At 44.5% G+C, this 23,668-nt stretch overlaps 1 protein-coding gene across 1 annotated transcript in view; it reads left to right on the top strand.

The window, feature by feature from the left end:
* The first annotated feature begins 13,519 nt into the window (after window positions 1–13,519).
* BMP6 (bone morphogenetic protein 6) overlaps window positions 13,520–23,668 on the top strand; it is an 88,452-nt gene continuing 78,303 nt past the window's right edge. Inside the window, exon 1 of the mRNA XM_048309641.1 lies at window positions 13,520–13,961. Within this exon, the coding sequence (XP_048165598.1) occupies window positions 13,535–13,961 (427 nt within the window). The 5' untranslated portion in view covers window positions 13,520–13,534. The remainder of the gene's footprint in view (window positions 13,962–23,668) is intronic.

Genomic DNA, 23,668 nt, shown 5'->3' with positions numbered 1-23,668 from the left:
TGTCATCTCAGTGCACTTTTGAGAAAGTTTCTACAGAAAAAGCACATGCCAAGTATCTGAAAATTCTGTTAGGTTCACAGTCACTTCTATGTACAAATGCACATACACAGGTTTTACATAGGCAAAACCTCTATCTTGCTGTAATCCCATTCTTAAACTTACAGGTGTCTGGTTTGGATGTAATCTAGGTTTGCAAAACTTAAGGTTGCAAACACATTTGAGAATAAGACCTAAACCCTCGTGATTTGCCCCCCCTTTTTTTTTGAAGATTTTAATTGTCATTTTTTAAGGTGAGCTTGAAAATTAAGAAACCTTACAATGACTTCTGTTAATACAGTGAAAAGTGCAAAGAGGTGGAATTTGAGTGGACCTTGAACACCCACTAGCAATGTTAGCAAGGGATTTTGTTAATATATAGTAATCCAAAACTACTGTAAGTTCTAATCAGACAGAGCCATCAATAGGCAGAGAAAGAGCTAATTTTCAAATGCTGTTATGCTGGGTTTGGGAAGGGATGTGAGAAAGGTCTATCATTAGGTCCACTCTGCAGTGGATTGAACGATCCAAGATGCTGCTGCAAAGGACAAATACACTAAAAGTGACACAAATGAAAACTGGTTATTAAGTGAGTTAAATACTCTAATTACTCAACTAATTTGAATATAATGCTGAAAGTATCTTTTAAGTTTGTATTTTAAACACACTAATTTTGAGACAAGAGGTGATTTCAGTAGCTTGCTTTGTTGAACTCTAATACCTCCAGTGCATCTCTGGTGATACCCACATTCAGTTTTCCCTCCTGATCCTGTCCCTCCAGCCCTTGCATTCCTTGTACCTTGTTATTCTTCTGCAATTCTTCCCATTTTCTCTACCTTGGAAAAGATTCAAAAGTAAATAGTTTACTTACAGTGTTACCATGACTTGGGATGTTTCATTGATGCAGTTACTGTTAATTTAAGTTGATCAACTGTTAATTCAAATTCCTCTAAAGGTATGCCTTGCAATTGTAGCCACAACTAACAAATATCCTGCAACTAAAACTCTGACAGTGTTTTTTTTTCAGTTGGGCACAGACAATGAAAACAGAAATTAAAGTTTTTATGTATGTTTAATTAAAGGTAAAGCACAAAGGACTATGACAGCTTATTCACAAATGAAACTAAAGGTAATTTGCCATTTTAGTAATTAAGCAAAGCAATCCCCTAGTACCAGTGTTTTGCTTACCACATCCTTGAAGGACAGAGATGAGGGAAATCCTGTGGAAGCAGAGTGCATGAAAACATATTACTGATGTATTTTCTTTCATTGTCTTTGTGGGAAATTTGGTATTGGGGGAGGGAGGGTGTGGAGTTTTAAGATTATGGAATCTCAGGCAGGAATTACAGAAGCAAAGGCAAATTTGAGGAACAGGGTGCTGGGAAGTGGCAGAGCTCAGGGAGGGGGCAGAAAGTCTTAGTATTGTGACTTGTGCAGCATTACTCAGTTCTGTTACTTTGAGCAGTAAAGCCCATGTCAGTTTTTGAAGGAATCCAGGATGAGAAATAATTAGCTGTACAACAACTGCAGGAAATTATTTGGGATCTGGGAAGTGATGGATCTCTGTGTCTTAATTTCCTGGCTCTCTTCTTTGGAGAGTGGCATTTTCATGGCTCATTGTATATCCTTGAGCTTCCCCCTGGGTCACACATCCAGAGCTCACATTATCTCCCATGGAAGCACACTTACCAACAAATGCACTTTCTATTAATTGTCAGAGGAGTTCAGAGCTTCTTATCAAACACATATTTATTTGTACTTCAATGATCATTTACCAGGAAATTTTATAGAGTCTACACCATGCTGAGGTGCCTTAAGAAAAAGAAAAAATTGAAGAGAGCAAGAAGGGGAGAACTGTGGTCTGTCTCCTATGGAAATTTCTCCCTTGACATTTGGGAAATCCTTTGGTGAGTGATAAAGGGAAGTTTTGATTAGTTGTTAGTATTATTTGCTTAGTATATCTTAGTTGAATTTTCTTAAATTCACATATGATTTGAACAAAAAAATCCACATTTTCTGAAGGTGGATTTCTGTAAATGTACTTCACAGCACAGAGAGTTGTGTGCTCTGCCTTAAACAGCCAAAGATTTTAATGATGACAGTGTAATATAATAACCATACGGGCCTCTGTGTAAAGGAAGTAGTTGATCAAGGAGGTATCTAATTACCCAATTGTTGGCAGTCTGGTTTGTTCTAATACTTTCTTGGATCTGAGTTATGGTCAGATATTGAAGATGATGACGACTGTAGAGTGCCTGGGAATACAAAGCACTTTCACTGTGCTGGCTTCGATGTGTTGTCATGTTATAATGATTACAGTTTATTCAATGTCACTAACCTGCTCAAATATTTGAGAACAAAGTGGTGTGGTTATAGAAAATTTTGTGCAAGATAACGCAACTCTCAAGATCAGTCTTAAGCACTGCTGTTGTCATCTGCAGTCCCCTTTGATCCCAACCACATATCCATGTAGTAGCTCTGAAGATCTGTGAACCATTTCTCCCTTTCTCCCTGTTTTGGGTTGCAGCTGCTCGTTAGAACACTTCAGGACATCTCTTTGAAGAAACGTGGTGGTGACAGTGGCAGATCAAACCGCAAATGCTCAAAAACCTTGGGCTGCAGGAGGAAATCCATGTCAGAATCCCATAACGTCTTGCATCTCTTATTGGAGGAAAAAGAGGTTAATATTTAGGAAACAGTTTGGGAACCAGAAAAACAAGATTCAGCTCTCAGTTTCCCATCTAACCATGGAATAACTATTCCGTTCTCCTTGTTCCTTAGTTCTCCAGGTGAAAATAGGTCTTTTTCCTCCTGCAGAGTCTTGTAAGAGTGACTTCATTAAGTGTTGGGACATCTGGGCACTCTGATGGTGGTAGGAACTCAGATGGGTGCAGTTAGAGGCATGAGGGTTTATCCCCTGGTCTGAGAGTTATGCAGCTCCAAATGGTATCTGTTTACAGGACAGAGGTATAGCTGCTTACTGCTTGTAACTCCTGAGAATTTTGTCAGAATGATGTCAGAGCAAAGTGCACAGTAATTTAGCAAATCACAGAGTAGCTGCATGGAAGACCAAGTTGACCCTTTGGAATTATTCCCAACATCATCATCTCATTTCAACATGTAATTCTAATACAGCTCTGATCTGAAGAGTTTTCGTGGAAAAGCAAGCCTTACTGCATGGGTTATAGAGACTTACAGCAGGTCTCTGTATTTTGCTTCTGATGGCTTCACGGAGCCAACAAGTTGGAGAGGATGTGATCTGGAAACTCCTAGTCTGCAGCACTGGTCCCATGTTTTACTAATTTACAGCTTCTGTAAAATTTTGGTGATGGTGTCAAGTCTACAAAAATATATATTTCAGGGCATATTATGGACCAATGATAAATATTTAGTGATCAAAGTCTGTGAAGGGCTTTGTATGAGTCTAGAAATCCAGTCTGAGCTCATACAACAGACAAATTATGCAGAAATAAGTATCAGATATCACTGGTGGGAGGAAAACACAGAGGTCAACACTGTCCTTTTCAGAGTTATTTCTATAACATGAACCTGCAATTGACATTATACATAACTTTTTGCCCCTTCAAATGTAAAACTGAAGGGCAAATACTAAAAAAGCTTTCTAATTATAGTGCTCAGTTGTGCGGAGCATTCCTGACAGTAATGTAATTCCAAGAAAATGTCTGTAATATTTCCTTTGGTTCTTGGAAAGGTTGATTGCTGGTGGCACTGTCTGACTGCCCAAATGAAGTGATCCCCCAGGAACTTTGGATCTCAGTCCAGGCAGCCAGCCTGGAGTCATCACCTTGCCAAGCAGTGCTCCCCACAGCCTGGTTCATTGCTGGATGACCTGTACAGGAAAATAAATGGGTGCCATGTGAATATTTTGACAATGTCACCTTTAAGGATGCTCTAGGAATAGCAGGCTGTGCAAAAATATTGATATACATGATAAAAATAACTTGTAATTTCTATTTTTAGGGAGAATGGGTTGGTTTTGTGTGCGATAAATTTTTTTTCACAGTAATTAGCATGGGGCTAGGTTTTGAGTATGTGAGGGAAACAGTGTCAGCAATATAGAGATGCTTTCATTATTGCTGAGCAGTGCTTGTACACAGTCAAGACCTTTCTGCTTCTTAACCCCACCCTGCCAACATGTAGGTTGTGGGTGCACAAGAAGTTGTGGAGGGACACAGCTGGGACAACTGACCCCAAATGACCAAAGGGATGTCCTGGACCATATAGCATTGTGCTTAGCATATAAAAGCTCAGGGAAGGAGGAGGAAGGGGGGATATTTGGAGTTATGGAAGTCTTCCCAAGTAACTGTTACCCATGATGAAACCCTGCTTTTCTGGAGATGGCCAAACACTTGCCTAAAAATAAGAAGTAGTGGAATGGTTCCTTGTTTTGCTTTGCTTATTAAATAGTGTTTGTGTCAACCCACAAGTTTTCTCACTTTTACCCTCCTGAATTGCTTCCCCATCCTACCAGAGCAGGGTGAGCAAGTGGCTGTGTGGGGCTGGGTTGCTGGCTGGGGTTAAACCACGAGAAAGGGATTGCATTCTTGTCTGCAGAGCCCAGCCTCGGAGGGCCCTGAATCCGAAAGCGAGGCCTCTTGGCCCTTTCGTGATGCAAACAGTAATTTAAAATATACATCTGGCACAGTGCAAAGAGAGAACATCCAACATCTGTCACATTCCATTATCTTGCCTTGATGCTATTAGGCTATTATTAGTATTTAAACTAAATATATCTTCCCACAGGCTGCTAACCATAATACTTCATTCCAGTACCCATTCCTTTTACTGCCACAAACTGTTCTGAACATCACATAAATGAAACTGGAACATCACTTGATGGACTGTTATCATATTTTACTGCTTTATTTTATTTCAAATGGGAGGAAACAAAACTCGCCAAGTGTTGTCGTATGGTTTGCAGAAGATTAAATGGATTTCCCTATCGTTTTGGGTGAGGGAAGTGAACAGAGGCTACTCTAATGGAGATCAGATGCAGGCATTTGGTTCCACACTAACAAGGGCCCATATGCTGTCACTGGTGTATCAGTTTTGTCTTGGGGCTGTAAGACTCTGGAATGACTGGTTATTTTTTTTTTTAAACTGTCTTTTATAATTAATTATCTGACTCCTCTATCTCTTCAAAGCTGAGTGAAATAAAGACGTTGTAAGAGAATAGAATTACTCTAAGCCAGAAGTTAGCTCAGAAATGTTTCCTTCCCAAGCCAAATGTTGTATTTCCACTGGGACCTCTGCTCAGCAGTTTGCAAATAACTGCCCCAAACCTCAGGTAGCATTTTGAAATGAATTATGTTTTTAATTCACACCAGCACAAAACACAGGTGTTTGCCCAGGGCCAAGAGCAGTGTCCTTCCCTAGGGTGCCATGAAGGATCCTCAGGAAGCATCCAGCCTGCATCAGACAACTCACACTACATCTGTTCCCATACATTAAGCAGTGTTGCTGGGTCCCGGGACAGGATTGTCCCCCTGGTTGAACACAGTGGTCTTGGGTGTTATTTCAGCCTGGGCCAGGTAGTGCCATCTCAAATGGCTCCCGAGGTGTGTGGATTTGGTACAGACCAGAAGCAGTCCTGGGGAGTAAGGGAGCAGTGCTGTGGTCATGAGCCTTCCCTGTCTGGGGGGTCAGTCCCAGAGAGCAGTCCTAACAACACTTAATTTCAAAACAGAGTGAGAGTCCTGCAGGCATTGGTGTGTTTTCAGAGGCTGTCCCACCACCCCTACTCAGTGAGCTAGAGGGTGGTCACAGGGCTCCATCCATCTAGAAAGTCTGAGCCAGAGCATCACGTCAGCGCAACTCTGCAGCTTCTGGTGTCTGACCTCTGGTACCCTACACACTGGAGGTACTCAGTTTTAAGCTAATCCTATCTTCTTGTTGACATTATTTATTCATTGTTTTACATTATTTATTACAGTGCTGTACTCGTCAAATATGAAAACAGTAACAATACATTAGGGGCTACTCTTTCCACCCCATAAAAGTCATCCTTTTATATAGGAGCAAAGACCCACATAGACCCAGAGCAGATCAGCTGCCCAAGTCCCTTCTGAATGGCTTGCGGGGTCTGGGTCTGCAAGAGAAGGTTTTACCTGCTTTTCAGTGCACCCACAGCCATGCTGACCTGTGTGGATGTGCTGACTCCAGGGAGCATCCATGCTGCCCGGTGACACTGGGTAGCCATGTCCCAACTGGATTTCCCACCCTGAGTTACGGCAGTCATGGCTTCTCAGCCTGCATCTCCTGGGGACCCAGCAAGGTCTGGGCTGCTGGCACCCTGCAGGAGGGATAGAGTCTTCAGAGCTTGTGTGCTAGCTGGTTGAGACAGAAAATTTGAGCTCTTCTTTGGGCCAACAGTGCAACAAAGACAAGCCTTGCCTTACAGGCGTGCTGTTGCTCTGGAAACTTGAAGCCTCCCTGAAGCAATGCAATTACTAGCTGCTTATCACTTTTGCTTCACCAAGGAGGAAATTTATTAATTTAGGGAACACTAAGGATGCAGAATTTTTTTTAACAAGGCTTCCTTCTAATAGTCTCTAAAGAAACCACATTTCTTTCTCTCTAATTTCTACCTGCCTCCAGAAGGCAAATGTATGAAACCTCTTTTATCAGCCTCTAAACATTTCCTGTAGAAAGAAAAAAGATTACTCTCTTTTTTGAGTTACCTCATCTTGAGCTGGCATGGAAACTTGTTTAGTGCACAATGGCAGCTGCATCTCTTCAGCTAAAATTGATATACAGTTGCCACTTACCTCAGCTCTTCTCCTGACTTGTTAACAAAATGATTATTGCATTGTGCACCTCTTAAATCTAAATGTTAAATGGTGTTTGGGAACAATTCACATCTTCTTTCTTCTTAGCTGAATCAGTTCCCTTAAGGAACCAATCCATAAGGCTATTAGCTGTCACAGTAAGTACAGGTAATGAAAAATATTCTCTTTGGGGGATGAGGGAGTGTTTGAAGGAAAAGTGTATGAAAGAAAAGGCTCAGCTATAAGACAACAGGGGTTTTAAAGTTTTTTTAGCTGCCACAGTTCTTGATGTCTAAAAATGCCTTTGTAGACTTGCTGCCCTGTCCAGTGTCTTCTGGGACCCTGCTTTTTCCTAAAATACCATGTTTGATTTGGCACTGTATGAGGAGGTGTCTTTTAAAGCAAAAGTGAATAAAAGCAAGTGGTGCCTACTGAATGTTTGTAAGTGGCAAAGAACTGTAGGAAATGTGTTTTATTCCCCAGAGCCTGAGGAGACCACAAGGCAGAAAACCCCTTGGTGGCAGCTCTGCTGCAAGAAGAGGTAATGGTGGCAGTGGGGAAGCCTTGGAGAAGGTTGAGGATGGGAGAAGGCACCAAGCTGCCTGTCAGGCTTCCTGCAGCTGCCCTACCCAGGAAGGAGATGTCCACCGAGTTCAGGGTGGGATGGGTGCGAGGCCACTTGGCTTTCTGGTACAAAACAGCAACTGAGCTTAAAGCAGCAGGGAACATTCTCTGACATTTATTTTTGGAGGGTGTTTAGGACCCTTTGTCTTTGAAAACTTGCCCCTGTGTGCAAATAGATAAGGGAATGGCAGTCTGAGTACAGTGGACTTTACAATAGGATACTGCTGGGAATGGCATTTGTATTTTCAGACTTTAATAATCTGGCAATCCCCACTGTGGCCCCATGCTATTTGGGTCTATCCCAATTTTATTGAAAAGCGTTGTTGAAAAGATATTTTGCACACTGGTAAGAGCAGACCTCGTCAGAGTTACTTTAAATAAGATTTCAGAACCCTTTTTTTTCTTCTCCAGGATATTTTCCAGTCCCATTCTGTAGTGTTTGTGAGCAATTTTAACAGCTGTTTTTTCCTTAATCATTATCATTGGTCTTGGATTTTTTGTTTGTTTTTTTTTTCTTTTTTGACCCAAAGCAGAAAGTGATGGCCAGGTCCTTGCATCCCCAATACACACAATTTCTTTTGTCTGTATAGAAATGTGCACCTCTGCAGGTGAGTGAGCTCAGGTGTTCAGCCCTGGGAAGCAGTTGTAGGTGCCTCTCTGCAGCACACCAGCCACAGAGGGATGTGTGTGCTCACAGCTCACAGCAGAATGAGGCGGAAGTGGAAGGGAATTGTTCCAGCACAGTACACTGCCCAATCCTCCTCTTCTGTTGACAGGGAGCTGGATAACCAGAGGGCTGAGCAGCGAGTACCCAAGCACCATGATGTGGGAAATACACCTGGTTCCTTTCCTTACCACCTTGAGGTAGAGATTAAGCACTAATTCTAGTAACTGGCTAATGAAGGGTGCTGCAAAGTGCCACTTGATAAAATCAGATTCTTACAGTTCATTCTCACATTATGAGCTACCACCACTGGTGTTCATTTTTTCTAGTCAGTATGCCAGACAATGCTCATGGAGAGACACTGGCTGATAGCTCACCAGCTGACATCAGCAGAGGATGGAGTGAGGACCTCTCCTCCTCTTGTCATCTCTTTTTGCAGCATTCACGTTCTTGCAGCCAGGTACGTCTCTAGTTTTCATTGTTCAGAAGAAATTCAGTTCTTTCTCTGAGATCCCACTAATGAAAAAAGAAATTAAAAGCAAATATCATGAAAATACCCAGAAAAATTATATCAATGACACAATATATTAATATTTATTTAGCTGCTGCCATTTCAGGTCAGATTCCCTTAATACTCAATACCGTTGACTTCAAATAAAATTTAAGCTATAATTGTTCGTATGTAAGTACATCCTTGATAGGGTGAAGATGGTGGCCAGTGTTGGAACAGAGTTGGAATTGTTTGTGAACCTCATACTGGGACTTACTTAATTTTTAGCTGTTTGCTTTTGCAGGGATAGCCGTCCAGTTGTGTTATTGAATTGATATTTATAACCATTTTTTAAAGTGTTCTGATCTGGGAAATCACCATTGCATATTTTTAGATCAGATTTCTGAGTAAAGAGAGTAGTGGTTTGCTATGTGCAAATAAGATGATGTTACTATTTTTCAACTGCCTCTACTTGCAGTGGAGCAAGTTTGTTCAGCAAGCAAAAGGAAAAATTTGAGCTTTCATAGCAAATGCTGTTTTTAGCCTGCTTGAATCTTTGAACTAAGATTATACTCAACCACTCTTTCTCATTGCACAAGCAGACTTTGGAAACCGATACACTAAAATTAGGAGGCATGTTTGCATTTTCAACCTCTTCAAGTGCAGCACTGCAAATAGTTCTTTCCAGCTATGTCATTATTGTACAACATAGGGTTTGGGGTTTTTTTTTAGAAAGCAAATGTCATTACTTACATCTCTTCCACATTGCTTTAAAAAAATACCTGCTTTGTTTGGCAAAATGAATGTGAGGACCGAAGCTGCTCTTACTGCAGTGTCCTTGCTGACCCCATAAGCATAGGAGCCTGGGTTTGTCACAGGCAGTTTCAGAACCAGTGGCTCATCTGAAGGGAAGGAGTGAATGCAAAGTTGTGTCTTTTCTGTGCTCAGGAGATGGAGAAGGGATCACTAGAATAGTGAGTTCTCCACTCTACTCAACAATATGTTATTTGTCCTGAAAAAAATTAAATAGAATGTGTATCATTCTGCTAGGGTTGTGTACTCTCAGTACCTGGGAGGATTGATGAAGATTTTGCATAGTCCTCTTCATGAGTACAGTTGAGGTAGTGTATTTTAAGGCATTGTGATGGAAACTCTATTTTTTTTTGTTGTTTTGTTTTGGGTTTTGTTTCTTTTGTTGTTTGGTTCTTTTCATTCTGAAGGCTTCCAACTAAAGTTAACTACCTCTTTAGCCTTTCAGCGCTTCACATGCCTCACAACTTTTGCATAAAACAATGAGGAAAAGTAATTTGCTTAAATAAGAGCAAGGAATGATTTGATAAAACTGGATAACTGAAAACCCAGTAAATCCTCTTTGACTTGAAACAGGTAGCCCAGCTTTTAATTGCATACAATCTAAACACTGTCACTACCAGAAGAAATTAACTGCTGTAGTTAAGCCTTGCTGGCACCACGCCACACCTTGGAATGGGTATTCTGTGGGGTACAGGGTCTGTTCATGGTCATGTGTAAAAGACTTTCTTCATGAAGTACTGAGCAGGTGTGGGATTGAATATAGACTAAAGTTTGGCTTGAGGACAGAAAATTACATAAGGATTGTTCTGGGGTAGGTAGGAGACCTCTTTGCATTATATAGACAGGGAGTTGTTTATTTTTGGTTTGGGGTGGTTGGGGTTTTTTTGTTGGTTTTTCATGTTTTGTTTTGATTTTGGTTTTTGTCTGTTTGTTTGAGAGACAAAGAAAAAAAATATTTAATTGCTAGCTTGCTAACGAGGGAAACTTCGAGGAACAGACCCGAGTTTCTCCACTTTGCCACCAGGTGTCCGTCATGAGCAGGGAAAGCTGGTGACCTGCGCGATACTCAAAAACCTGGATTCGCAGCATTTTTGAAGATCTGACAGCGAAAACTCGAGTGAAATTACACGTTACCATAGAATTTTGGACCGCGGGTATGCTGCGAAGGCTTCTTGGCAGCAAAAAATCCAAAATCTTGTCGGTAGTTCTGCAATACATGTTTAACTCTTAAAACGTGCGTGTCTCAGCCTGCAAGCACTTGTAGAATACAGAGCCTTTGCACTCCTCCAGCGAATTAGGTATGCAGCTCCCATCCAAAGTCCTAAAATCCTTTGAGGAAACTTGCCCTTTCAGATGGAAGGAACAGGTGAAAGCAGTCACTGCATGTGACCTCTGGAAGTCTTAGCACTTTTCAGCCTCATTGAGTTGCTGAGTGACGCTGTAACTTTCGTAGGTCTGATAGAATTAACTGAATCCTACAGTAAAGCCTTCACATCCATAAACAAGAGGCATTTCCAGGCATAAGTAGGGTGCAACTCTGAAAGCACTTCCGAAGAAAAACGTGGAAGTCTTTAACTTAACAAGGTGCAATGACTTCATGAGGAGGTTATTAGCTTCCGAGCTACACGAGGGAACTTACCTCAAGAATAAGGTAACTTAAGAGGTTAAGTGCTGGAAGGTTTTCTGTGTGTCCTTGTCCTCAGACTTCTTCAAACTCAGACGCCCGAGTGCTTCCAACTGTTGTAACAGCTGGTTTTTATCGCTGTAACCCCTATTTCAGATTAAAAACGTAAAGGTGATATATGTTTGAGAATCAGAGGAGCAGAAACACCCAAGAGCTGCCCTAGAGTTTGACACTGTCTGTTGCTAAATGTGCATCATCCTTTCCTATCTTCGAGAGGAGCAGGGGACACTTCGGATGAAGAGTTCATTCTTCAGCAATAACCCTGTAATGGGACACTTCCGTCTCTCATTGTCAAAAACAGGAAGCGGAGGCTACAAAGCTCTTCTGGACACAGCGACACGAGCTACACCCAAACAGGCTCAGAGCGGGAAGTGAATGGCCGTGGGAAGTGGCTGCTCTCCTCCCTCACCACCTGCGGGATAAGTACCTGCCTAGGAAATGTCCCTCACTCACCTAAGGGCTCCTGCACTTCCTCCCAGCCTCCAGACGCCCTTCCTAAGGGGCTACAAAACGTCCTGCATCCCTCTCAGTTCACCAAGGGGACAGCTTGTGCATCAGGCTCTGCTCCTGGGAACCTGGGTTTTCCCAGCAGGATCCCACACTGCCTTACAGAAGGAAATGTGTGTTACTCACCTCCTCTCTGGGAGTGAGCCCTAATCTCCTCATTTAACAAAAGCAGCCCCATTGCTCTATGCTGAGAAAAGTGAATAAATGAACCAGCAGTATGAAAATTTCCTTGGGCATTGCCTTCCTGAGTCCTTCTTGGGTGACACAGACCTCTTTCATGAAGGTAGTGGGATCCACTGCAGCAAAAGTTGGGTCCATGCTGTCACATGTACCCTCATTTTCAAATTATGAGTGTCTTCACAATCTGGAGAAAAAAAAAAAAGATAGTTGCAAAAGCAACTTGCGTACTCTTCCCTCCCACCCCCGTGACAGCTGTGGTCAAATGTCCTGAAACATGCCTTTTTTCCTCTCAAACAAGCTTTAAAATATCCAGCATTAGGGTGTTCCTTGACTGGTGCAGTTAAAAAACACATCTGTAACCTCACTTTCAGAGACATGAAGGCTCAGCATAACCTCCTCCACTTCTGAAAATACCGTATTCTGTCCTGAATATTCTCAGCTGTGTCTCTGGGAAGCTGAATATGAGCTTATTGCCAGATTCTGATTCTAATAAAGTTAATGGATCTTTTGCCAGTGACTTCAAATGGTCCAGATATTATTCTCGGGCCAACTCCTATGAAATTATCCCAGTTCAAACCTAGAGCAATTACACCGATTTCAGTGAGACTAGACTGGCTTTACTCATCCAACCCGAGGAAGATCCATGAAGTCAGAGATCAGGGTATGGAAGAGCTGCCTCTCGCTCAACCAAGCTGTTGTTACTGGAATGTTGGATGGTGTTTGGGTTTTGGGGTTTTTTTCCCCTCTTTGATGAAAGTGATGAATTCAGATCTGCAACCTTACTGTAGGAAGGGGTATGCTCTTTTATGGCAGTGTAGGCTAACCCACAGGACGCAGACGGGTACTCCATCGATCAGGGCTGGCGGGGGGTACCTGGGTACACCCAGCCACGTACCACAGCTCCGTGTTAAGTTCTGCAAGGTATTCCAGAAAAAAACCCCCTGTAAAATGCTGTAACCTGCTAAAACGAACAGCAGCGCTTATTCAGATTTAGAAAACTCCACCTATTTTCAGGACAAATAGCCAACACCCACTGGGGGCAGGAGGGGTGGCCGAAACCCTTCCTTTAACAAGAAACAAGCCAGCAGAGTCGCACGGCAGAGGCGACCGGAGCCGCAGTTTCGCGGAGCGCCGCTCCAGCGCAGCGAGTCCGTGACATCCGACGGGGCCGGCGCTTCTCAACCTGCTCTGCTCCGTCGCCCCCTCCCCGCCCGTCCGGCCCCGCGGGGCCGCGCTACCTGCGCCCGCTCCCCGCCCCGGAGGAGCGGCCGCCCGCCCCGCCGAGAGGCGGGCGCGCTGGTGATTTGCCTTCGCTGCCGGCAGCCGCGCTCCGGCCAGCCCGCGGGGACCGGGGCTGCAGCCGCAGGAGCTGCTCGCTCGCTCCTTCGCTCCCTGGCAGCGAGAAAAGTTTGCTGCTCTTCACCCTGCTCCTTCTCCCCCCGTACGCAGCCCCCGCGGCCCGGCGCGGATCCCCCGGGCAGGGGCATGGCGAACTGAGCGGCCGGAGCGGGCCGGGGGCGGCCCCGCCGCACCTGAGCGGCGGCGGGCGCGGGGGGCTCCGCAGCGCGGTGCCCCGCGGGCGGCCATGCGCGGCGGCGGCGGGGGCGAGCGCTGAGCCCCCCCGGCCTGGCCGCCCCCCGCCGGCCCGGGCCGAACCCGCCGCGGGGGGGCAGGGCTGGAGGGCGGCGGGCAGCCCCCGGGGACAGCGGGGAGCGGGGACGTCGCCCGCCCGCGCCCGGCCGAGCGCCATGCCGCGCCGGCTGGCCTGGCTGTGCTGCTGCTGGGCGCTGCTGAGCGGAGCCTGCCGCCCCGCCGAGCCCGCGCTGCCCGCCGAGGGCGGGGAGCCGCCGCCGCCCGCCGCCGCCTCGGGCTTCCTCTACCGGCGGCTGAAGTCGCACGAGAAGCGGGAGATGCAGCGGGAGATCCTCTCGGTGCTGGGGCTGCCCCACCGTCCCCGGCCCCTGCCGCGGGAGCCGCCGGCTCCGCCGCCGGGACGGCTGACGGCGGCGCCGCGCTTCATGCTGGACCTCTACCACTCCCTGGCCGAGGGCGCGGAGGGCAGCGCAGGCACGGAGCGCGGGGGTCGCCCGCAGCCCCCCGCCCCGCCGCTGCCCAGCCCGCAGGACAGCGCCTTCCTCAACGACGCCGACATGGTCATGAGCTTCGTCAACCTGGGTGAGTGAGGGAGGGAGGGAGTGGGTGCTAGGCTGCCCACCCAGCCACTCACCCGTCCGCCCGTCCCGCGGGCACCCCTGGCCTGTGCAGTGGGGACGGGCGGCCGCTCCCCGGTGGGGCGCGACGCGGTCGCGGCTTTGCCGGCTGGGACCCACCTTGGGCTGCGCGGGTGTCGGCCAGGAGGACAGCTCACTTCAGCGAAGGGCAAAACCTCTCGCAAACAGAAAAAAAGGAGTATACGCCAGAATGCAAAACCTGGCGGGGGGAGGAGTGGGGGGAAGGAAGAAAAAAAGAATAATTATTTTTTTAGTAGTCCTTGTTCTGATGGTAGTGGTCAGAGTCTGTAGTTCAGAATTAAACACACCCTCCTCTGCTTCGTGGGTAGCAGGGCTGGGGTCATGCTAGAGTACAGGTTGCACTCACTCTATGCAAGGTCCAGCAGAGATGCCTTTGGGGCTTGAACAAAGTACAGCCACGCCACTCCACGGTGTCCTCGTCTTCTCTTTTTAATTTTTAATTTGTTTTGTTTTTATTTTAAGGGATCAGAGCTAGTGTGGTGGTGAATATGTGACTCTGTGTCGGTTATTCTGGTGATTGAGCACGGGAACATGATAAAAATCTGTATCATGTGGAAATCTTGAATTAAGTTCTGTTAGACGTCAACCTGCTCTTCAAACAAATCATCTTGTCAGCGATGTGAAGGGCTCTGAGGCAGGCATTTCGGTGGGAAAGTTATTAAGCTTTTTTACTTAAGGGAGCTCTTAGTACTATGCAATTGTAAGGAAACAGTGTAATTAGATTCAGCCTAATGTGGAGAATGAAAATATTTCAGTTGGCAAATTACAGTTCCTTTTTTTAGGGAATTCCTGTGAAGCTCAAGTGTCTTAGCCGGTCAGCTGAAAACTTTGCCTTTTCACTAGTGCTGCCAGAGCTGCGTGCCAGAACGACAACAGCTTGTCTTGTTTAAAAAAAAAAATACAATTTGTTGTGTGTTTACTCATTTGGAGCAGGGATATGTCACCGCAGCAGGAAATTTCTTGGAGCTCCCAGTGCTGGTACAGGTGTTCAGTAGCTTTGTACCATGCTGTATGCATCTAGAACAAGAGCTGATTAATTTTTGTACCTGATGGAAATCACGTAGTAGGTCAGAAGTGTTGCAAAGAGTTGTTGAAGGATTTGTCTGCATTGAAACCAAGGTGACCACAACTCGTGTGGATACAGCTGAGCTGCCTTAGGTGCTCAGACCTTCCAGGACCGTAGAGCCCTGTTGCCTCCTCGTGGGTGTGTACCTGTCAGGGTCTCAATTGCCTTGTTTAAAGTCAGCTCGGGGATGTTTAGGTGGTGCTGCGATCTCAGAGCTCGGATGCATTTGATTGAGACTTCCTGAAACTGTCCATCAATGAAACCAGCGAGGTCTGTGGTCTCAGCTCAGAAGTTGAGATCTGGGAAATACTGTACAGGCTTCAGGACTAAAGGGCACCTGCCTCTCTCTTTCTTCCCTCCCAGCCTCCCCAAACGTCTCTGTCCTTTGAATACACAGAGCTGCTGCTGCTGCTGTCTCTGTTTTTTGCCTTTGGGACTTTCAGGACCTATACTTGGAGCTGTGAGTTTAAGAAGTGTGCTGCTGCCTGTAAGCAACCCCATGGCACATTTTACTTGAGGGATGTGAAACAAGGTGCTTGCAAGGGACTAGGCAGTTCCCAAAAGAGCTGATTCCAGGCATAAATGTGAGCATGTGGTGTTTTAGAAGGTAATTAGTTGTTTATAAAGCACCAGGGGAGTATTATTAGATGGTATACCTGAAAGTATGTGTTTCTTTTGAAAATAGCCCCTTCCACTCATATGATTCAAATCAGTTCTGATAATTTGGATCAAGACACTTATGTAACAACAAGGAAAATTATGCATGTAATGTAGCAAAATAGTGCAATTGAAATGCTAGTTATGAGTCTCAGGAAGCATGAATCAACTGTAGAATTCTCATCAACTTCCAAATTCCGAGTCATAAACCATAATGTCATTTAATGTGATTGTTTGTTACCAGAGTGTTGGCAAATGGATGGGCTGGGACTGAACAGCTGTTTGGCTGTTTTCTGTGGCTTCTCTGACATTTCAGGAATATTTTGGGGTCTTTCACCTGTGTATTGACATTTATTTTTCCATTTAACAATAATTCAGGTCAGAAAACTAGAGGAAGCCTAATGTTATATTCCAATACAGAAACCAAGGGTTTGATGGGAGAAAGCCTGCTTGTTATCTGTCGAAGTATTAGACGAAGTCAGAAATGCAGCAAAAGATGGTGGGATCACCACAGAAAGAGAAGAATTCTTGATCGTAAGCACACTGACTATTCTGATGAAGTACATGTCAAGCAGCCCTGAAAACTCACAGCTGGAGTCTGCTTATAAGTAGACACTGCCAGAATTATTTTAGTTGGGGCTTTCTGCATGTGGCCATACATATAGTTACTTCTGTTCATTTAAAACTGACTTCTGAAGAACTTTGTGTTCAACCTTGAAGACTTCCCCTTCCATTATTGAAGGGGCAACTACCAAAGAGATGTGAGGGGCCCTTGCTGTTCTCCCGGGCTGAGGAGTGTATGGTATCACCTGGGGGTGCAGGTGCATTTGGCTGTGTGGGTGTGAAGTCAGCGTGGGTGACCTGCCTTCAGGTGCTGATACTGCTTCTGCTGCAGCTCAGATCCAGATAAAAGTTTGATGCATCTTGTTGTGCTGGAAAGCCATCATCTAGGTCAGCTGTGCAGAGAAGCTTGCAGGTGTTGATGTTCTTATAAAAGTGAATTTAATTTTTCCAACCCATAGCCCAAAAGGAGTCTCACTAGCTTGTAGTCACTGATTTCAAACATGCAGGGCTCCAGCTCTTCCTGACCAACCTACATCTTTCAGTCTGGGGATACAGCAGATGTGTTTCCTGTCTAGGGAAGGCTATGTTTCCGTATGTGCTCAGGGTATGGTCGTCTTCACAAAGGTCTTGGAAAGCTGAGGGACTTTGGTGAAGTCTCAGATTATTCAGGCAGTGCAGGCTTGTCCCAGTCTCAAAGGTGGGAGTGTTCTTGGAGATGGTTTCTATTTTATTTTGGGCTTTTTTTTAAAGTGAAAAAAGAAGGTCACAGAGGTGTGGAGGTTCTCCAGACACGAGTTGCTGAGTTGCTGTCTTACAGGGAGGATGAGAAATACCAGTCTTTGAAATGGGGAGTCTGGGATTTATCTTGCCTACCTGATGATGTCTGTCTTGTAGTATGGACTTGCAAGGTGTGGGCAATGATTCCCAGAGGGGCTGATTATACGGGGAGCTTGGTGTGTCCAGGGTTTCTAGGAGATGCTTAGCATTTTGTTTTATAAAGCACCTGGAGAGCAGTATCAGGGAGGAGAAATAAGTTTTTGTTCCCATTACAAGCAAAACCACACAAGATATAAACCAATTCAGATAATTCAGAAAATAAATATAATTTATCAGGTTAGGTACAAAAAAATAATTCGACAGAAAACATAACCTGTTCTTGGTAAATCTGGTCCCTTTTTTGGGAAGATGATCCTAGAAGTGTCTATTTTGGGTGTTTTCATTAGGATGAGGCATCCGACAAGTGCCTGTTTCTTTTCATTTCCCACATAGGAAGTCTGGATAGCTAGCACAGATGGAAACATCTGCATGGATTCACTGACAAAGCAGGGCACCAAACTTCTGTGCTGTGGAAATGGCTGTATGTCAGGGTTGTGAGGCTGCAGCAGAGGACTGCACTGTGGGTCAGCGGGTGTCTTTGTGAAACTGTTCAGCTCTTTTTGTAGGAACAGCCTTGACATAAATGTGTGGTGTGTCTTGACACAGTACTGTTGGGAGAATAACATCTATTAATGTTTCCCGTCTGGAAAATGTACCTTCCTTATGGCACCAGATAAGGTTATCTCCTCTTGGCAAAACAGCCCGGGGTTGGTATGGAGATCCCTCTTGAGGCAGTGATGCTGGATTGACAGCTTGACTGTCAAGCATCCCTTTATTTTACAACCATTTTAGTGAAAAATGTATCAAGTTCCTTGCAACCAACCCCCTTTTTCCTCAGTCCGGGAAGATGAGCAGGGAGGGGTCACTGCTCAAACCAAGCTGCAGACAAGGGTCAGATCTAAAGTCCTCCCAGTCTTTTCTGGCATACCAGTGCTGATGTGAAGGGGATCTGCTCTCCCTCCCCTCTTTCAGCAGCTGGTGTCTTCAGAGTAGCGCATGCTGTGTGAAGTAGCAGAAAACAAGACTCTCAAAGACTTTGCTACTTTAAATGCATACAGAATTATCTGTGTATAATGAAAGGTGCTGTGAAGCAATCCTATGTCAGAACATGGTGTTCACCCATGTCTTCCTATCCTGACATCCACACTGAGAGGAAGAACAGCCATGTACTTCCTACAATCAAACCCAAGGGATTCAGTGGCAGGCTGTGGGTTTCTGCTGTGACCCAAATCTGGGGCTGTTGATAGCTGTGCAGGAAAAGTCTGAACCCATCGAACCCTCCAGAGATAAAGATCATTAAAAGTGTGCTTTGGGGTGTGGTTATTCAGCATTGTGGCTTTTTGTAGCAGACCAACAGCACTGATTCACTGTATCTCTGTACTTTTGTAGAGAGGGTTTTCCCTTTTATCATAAGACCCACAGGTCCCTTGGGAAAACTTCATGCAAAAAGGTTGAGAGGAAGCTCACCTTTTCCCAGGCGGTCCTGCAGTCAGTCCTGAAGCTTCAACATGATTTGAGTTGGGGCTGTAGTGAAAAGCCTCTTCTATTTTTGAATCCCCAAACTCCAGGCAATCACCATCTTCCCTGCAAGACTTCAAGTGTCTGCTGGGGCAAGGGTGCTCCCTTTCAGTGCAAGGGGGTTGCTTGGAGGTAAATATAAGACTTGTAGTACAAATACTCTCTCTCTCTCTCTCTCTCTCTCTCTCGCCCCCCCCTTGCCTATAAAGCAGCACCTTATGGTTGCAGTGTCTTCCAAACAGGCTTTCATTCTTTTTGGCAGCGGTCGCCTACCAGATTTCCTTTTAGGAATGATCTTGCCCAAATCCATAGCACCTTAGGTGCAAGCAATATGCCTTTGTTCTGCACAGCTTTTCACAGGAGGGAAGCAGTGCTCCAACATCTTTACACGTGTTTCTAAAGCAGGTGAATTTTTTTCATCTGAAGGTTTGATCGGCCCATCTGCGTTTTTCCCACTACCATGCTTGCTGTTGGGAGATACGAAATTAGGCAACCAAGATGTATCAGGGATGTCGTGTGATTGTATTGATGGGACCATACCATTCATACTGTCATCCCATCTGTTTATACTCTTGGCCATGTGTTGTAAAGGTCAAGACATCTACTCACAGGGAGTAACTGGAGTGTGTGATGCTGCAGATCTGGCTGTGCTGCCAGCTGGCTGTGTACAGCCTCACTTGCTCGGCTTGTGAGCAGCATCCTCCACGTGTGTCCAGAGCAGGCCAATATTGGAAATCATGAAGCTGAATGAGTTTACTGACTTCTGCCAAACCTTGTATAGTGGGCTTTGATGCCAAGACAGATTCCCAAGTGCCAAATAGCAGCCTTACATTTGCTGTTCAACTGATGGAGATCAAGGTCCTCATTTATGTCATCTCCTTGAAGTAGCTGCTGCTTGCGAGCTGCCTGATAGTGTGAAGCTACCTGACAACATGATTAAAGAAAGGGCAAAGGTCTTTTAGAAGCCCTCATCTCCTCTGGACTTGGAGTTTGAGGGACTGTAGTCATCCTCCTGCCTTTGGCCAGGAGCCCTGGAAGATGTGTGGCTCCTGGAGAAGCTGCTCTTCAAAACCTGTACTGTTGAAACGAGTGGAGGGTCATGTTCATGTAAGCAATTTATCGAAGTCTGACTGTCATCTGGACTAAGCTACTGGAACCAGACCATGTGGCATTAGTAGGATTATTCTCTATCTTGTGAAAGCTTTTCAGAGCTTGAAAATTTACAGTCTTAGACTTCAACATTTCACACAAATTTTTCTTCCAGCAACAACAGTAACAACAGCAGTTTATTGTAATTGTAAAAAGCTAGTATTGCCAGACCAGTCTTGATTATTTCAAGCCAAATTTTTTATCTGTAAATAAATGAAAAGTTGCATTTTGAATTAGAAACCCAGGTGTGAGACTGGCTTTGGGGTTTTTTTTTGGAATTTTTTGTAAAAATAAAAGCAAAACTTCTTAGTTCTTTCCCTTAAAAAAATTGAAGCTAAACCACTTGTTATAAAAAGGTTTCCTTTTGGCAATTTTCTTCCAGCTCAACATGGCTTTAGCAGAAAATCACTTGGGCAGCTGTCATGGATGTCTTGTGCTGAGTTCCTGCTGGGACTGCTTGCTGCAGGCTTGTACCTCTGCCAAGGAGCTGTGGATCCTTGCTGGGTCTAGCCCGGTGCATTGCAGTGGTTACACTCTCTCTTGTAGTTTTAAATATAAACTTTCAAGCGGTGTTTGTGATTTAGGAGGAAGGAAGGTGGTGTTTAGACTTTCCATGCCATGGAGTCACAATTCTTTTTAGGTCATCTTGCCTCATTGCTGGCTTGTAGGGGGTTAGAGGAAGGTATGATTTACTTGGGACGTAAACAGTCCCATTGTGTGTTTCTGCTGTATCCCAGCAGATGCACAACTACTAATCATTTAACATTTCCATTTGACCATTTATATAGCAGTGTGAAGCAAAGAGCAAGCACTATTGCCCAAATGGAAAAATGGCTCATGGGTGAGAGATTCCCATTTGTTACAGCAAGTATCAGACCTCAGAGCCTGGGAGATGGAGGTTAAGGACTGGAAAGCTGTCTTCTGTCCACCTGATTCTTGGAGTCTGGTGTTGGGTCACGCCTAGGTTCCCTGTTTGATGGGGCAACAGTTTTAAACTGAAAGAGGGTAGATTTAGATTGGATATAAGGGTGAATTTTTTCAAAAAGAAGTAGTAAAACACTGGAACAAGTTCCCCAGAGGAACTGAGGATGCCCCATCCTTGGAGCTGTTCAAAGCCAGGTTGGATGGGGCATTGAGCAATCTGTTTTACTGAATGATATTCCAGCCCATGGTAGGGGTTGATCTGGATGACTTTTGAAGGTCCCTTCCAGCCCAAACTTCCTGGAATTCTAAGAGGGAATTGAGAGGGCACTTGGGACTGGGATTCTGTAGCCATGATGTACTGAGGGTGCCTGAAAAGTATTCAGTGAGTCGTTTCTTTCCACCTTTTTTCCAGTTGTGGCTGGCAGAGGATGAAGAGCAGTGCCTTCTGCAGAGCTGCAGCACTTGCAGCAGGGGTGGCTGGCAGCAGCATCCTAAGAGGCTCCTGTGGCCTGGTGCTTTGCACCCAGAGCAGGCTCCCACACAGTGGCCCTGGGAAAGGCATGGGGCTGCACCTGCTGCAGGGCTGTTGCAGGAGAAAAAAGCTTAATTAAAGAAGCTGAGTCCCTGTGGGATTGCAGGGGTGTTTAATACCTCGTAATGGACTTCGATTCCTAAAACCTGCTGTGGATTGGGGCTGGCATTTCCTGAACTTTCAGTTACTTAAGAAACAGTCTTGTAGTGTTGGGTAGAGTTTTGGAGTGGATTTTTTTGTTTGTTTGGCTTTTGGGTTGGTTGGGTTTTTTTTTGGTGATGTAATGAGATTTTTTTTTTTGTTTTGTTGTTAAGGGCACAAAGATTTTGACAGCACTGCTTTCAGCTCTTTTTATTTTACGTAGCAGTGTTCATCATAGCACAATAACAGAATTGAATCAGTGGTAGCAACAGTGGGAACTTTTGGCAAAAAAGGATAATGTAGACAGAGCCGAAGTGTTCTGCTAACTAAAACAGTAGCTGTATTTTTCAGAGAGCTAGACATGACTGTTTTGATCCAATGTGGTGTTAATCACAAGAATACATAACTGCTTTCCTGTGAACTTTCCCCTTAAAAATATCCAATGATATCACCTGACGTTTTGCATGAATGCTTGGTATAACCAGAATTTAGAACAGCTGGCTCCTTATAAACTTGGAACATTCATAGGTCAAATATTAGTGTATAAATAAAAACATTTAGAAAATGAAAACAGAAATACAGTATTGGAAATATACTGAATGTGCAGATGTACTTCACGGCTTGAATAGCTTTACAAATTAATCAAGACAGTGTTAACACTTGTTCTGAAGAGTCAGATTTCCTGATAGTAAATGAGAGAGTGTTTTCAAACAGTATTCCAAAGATGTGTTATTCCATGTATGTTAATGGTTGTTTGCAGTGTGAGAAATACATGAATTGGCTATTTGAAGCACTCCTTTAATGAATATTTATATGTTCAACCAAAATCTTGTCAATTGGAGATCTACAGTTTCTTTTATCAAGTGCAGGCTGTAATATGTGCCATGTTTAAAGCATGCACAGAGATGTTTATGTTGAGGTGTACTGCTGCAGCTTTCTTATCTTGTCGCTCACTGCATCGCGTTCGTGTGGCATGTATGGTCAAGGTATTAGACACTCTGTTTGTACAAGGGCTAAAGGGTGACATAATGTCTATTGAAGCACAAGTGTTAAGCTCCACACCAGGCAACAAAGAGCACTTAAAAAATGAGAACAGATTAGAGCTCATGAACAGGGTCTGATAGTCGCACATGTAAGCCAAGAGGTGTTGGAGGGAGGAAAGGGTCGGCAGCTACAGTGTGAAACAGATGTCTTCTTGCATCCTTGTCTCTCCTGGGCTTTCCAGACCGCTTCAGAGAGAAATCCAGAAGAGTAAAGCTCTTAGCAGTCAATTCCAGTCCTTTTACAAGGAGTAAAATTATCCAAATAAGTTGGAAAATAATGTTTAACCGTAACTAATGTGTACAAGATGCAAAAGACTTTTCTGTCGCTGCCTTTGTAACGCCATAATAATACAAAGTTGTTTGAACATGAACACTTGCTGCAGCCTAACTTCCATATTTTTCAAATTGCTTTAAAATACCTGGATTAAGGTTCTATATCCAGGAATAAAGAAGTGGTCAGAGCTTTAGTTCCTCATGTCACAGAGGTGCAAGCTCACTCTGGCCAAATTCAGATGAACAGAGGTCAAGGCAGCAGTCTTTAAATCACCAGATGCTCTGCAGGAAAAAAGGAGGCGGCATTTGCTATGTCACTTACCATGGACTTCCCATTCACATTTCTTCACTACTTATGGCCACACTGGTGGTGTGGTGTGGTGTGGTGCAGGAAGAGGATTTATACACTTTTAATGTCCATGAATCTTCATAATGATGCCGAGCCTGGTTCTTCAAAACATTCATGTGCAAGCAGTGAGAGGATTTTCTGCAAGCCTTGACCTGTGTGCACAATTTTGAGGCAAAATAGTAGGAGGATAGTTCTAAAATTTAAGCCTGCCTTGAAATTCATGTTTTAATATCTACGCAAAGATTTTATCCACAAGTACAGAATCCAGGTGCTCAACTTAAATGATGAAGGTTGGCAAAGAAACCCTTCAGTTTAGAAAAGCAGCAGCCTCTCTTGCCCACAAACCATCATCCTGAGACAGCATTTCAAGCATGCAGACCCTTTTGCTTAATTACTGTAACATCAAACATCTTTGACATGAAAAGGACCAAGCAGTGGCTATGCAAGATAATGAGTTGTTTATAAAAATAATTTAAACAGCATATGAAAAGGATAAACATGCATGTCCTGCCAAAATTCACTGTATGTTCTGCAGGCT

The sequence above is a fragment of the Corvus hawaiiensis genome, chromosome 1 (assembly GCF_020740725.1).
Source record: "Corvus hawaiiensis isolate bCorHaw1 chromosome 1, bCorHaw1.pri.cur, whole genome shotgun sequence".
Taxonomy (NCBI): Eukaryota; Metazoa; Chordata; class Aves; order Passeriformes; family Corvidae; genus Corvus; species Corvus hawaiiensis.
This window is presented reverse-complemented; position numbering and strand designations above follow the sequence as displayed.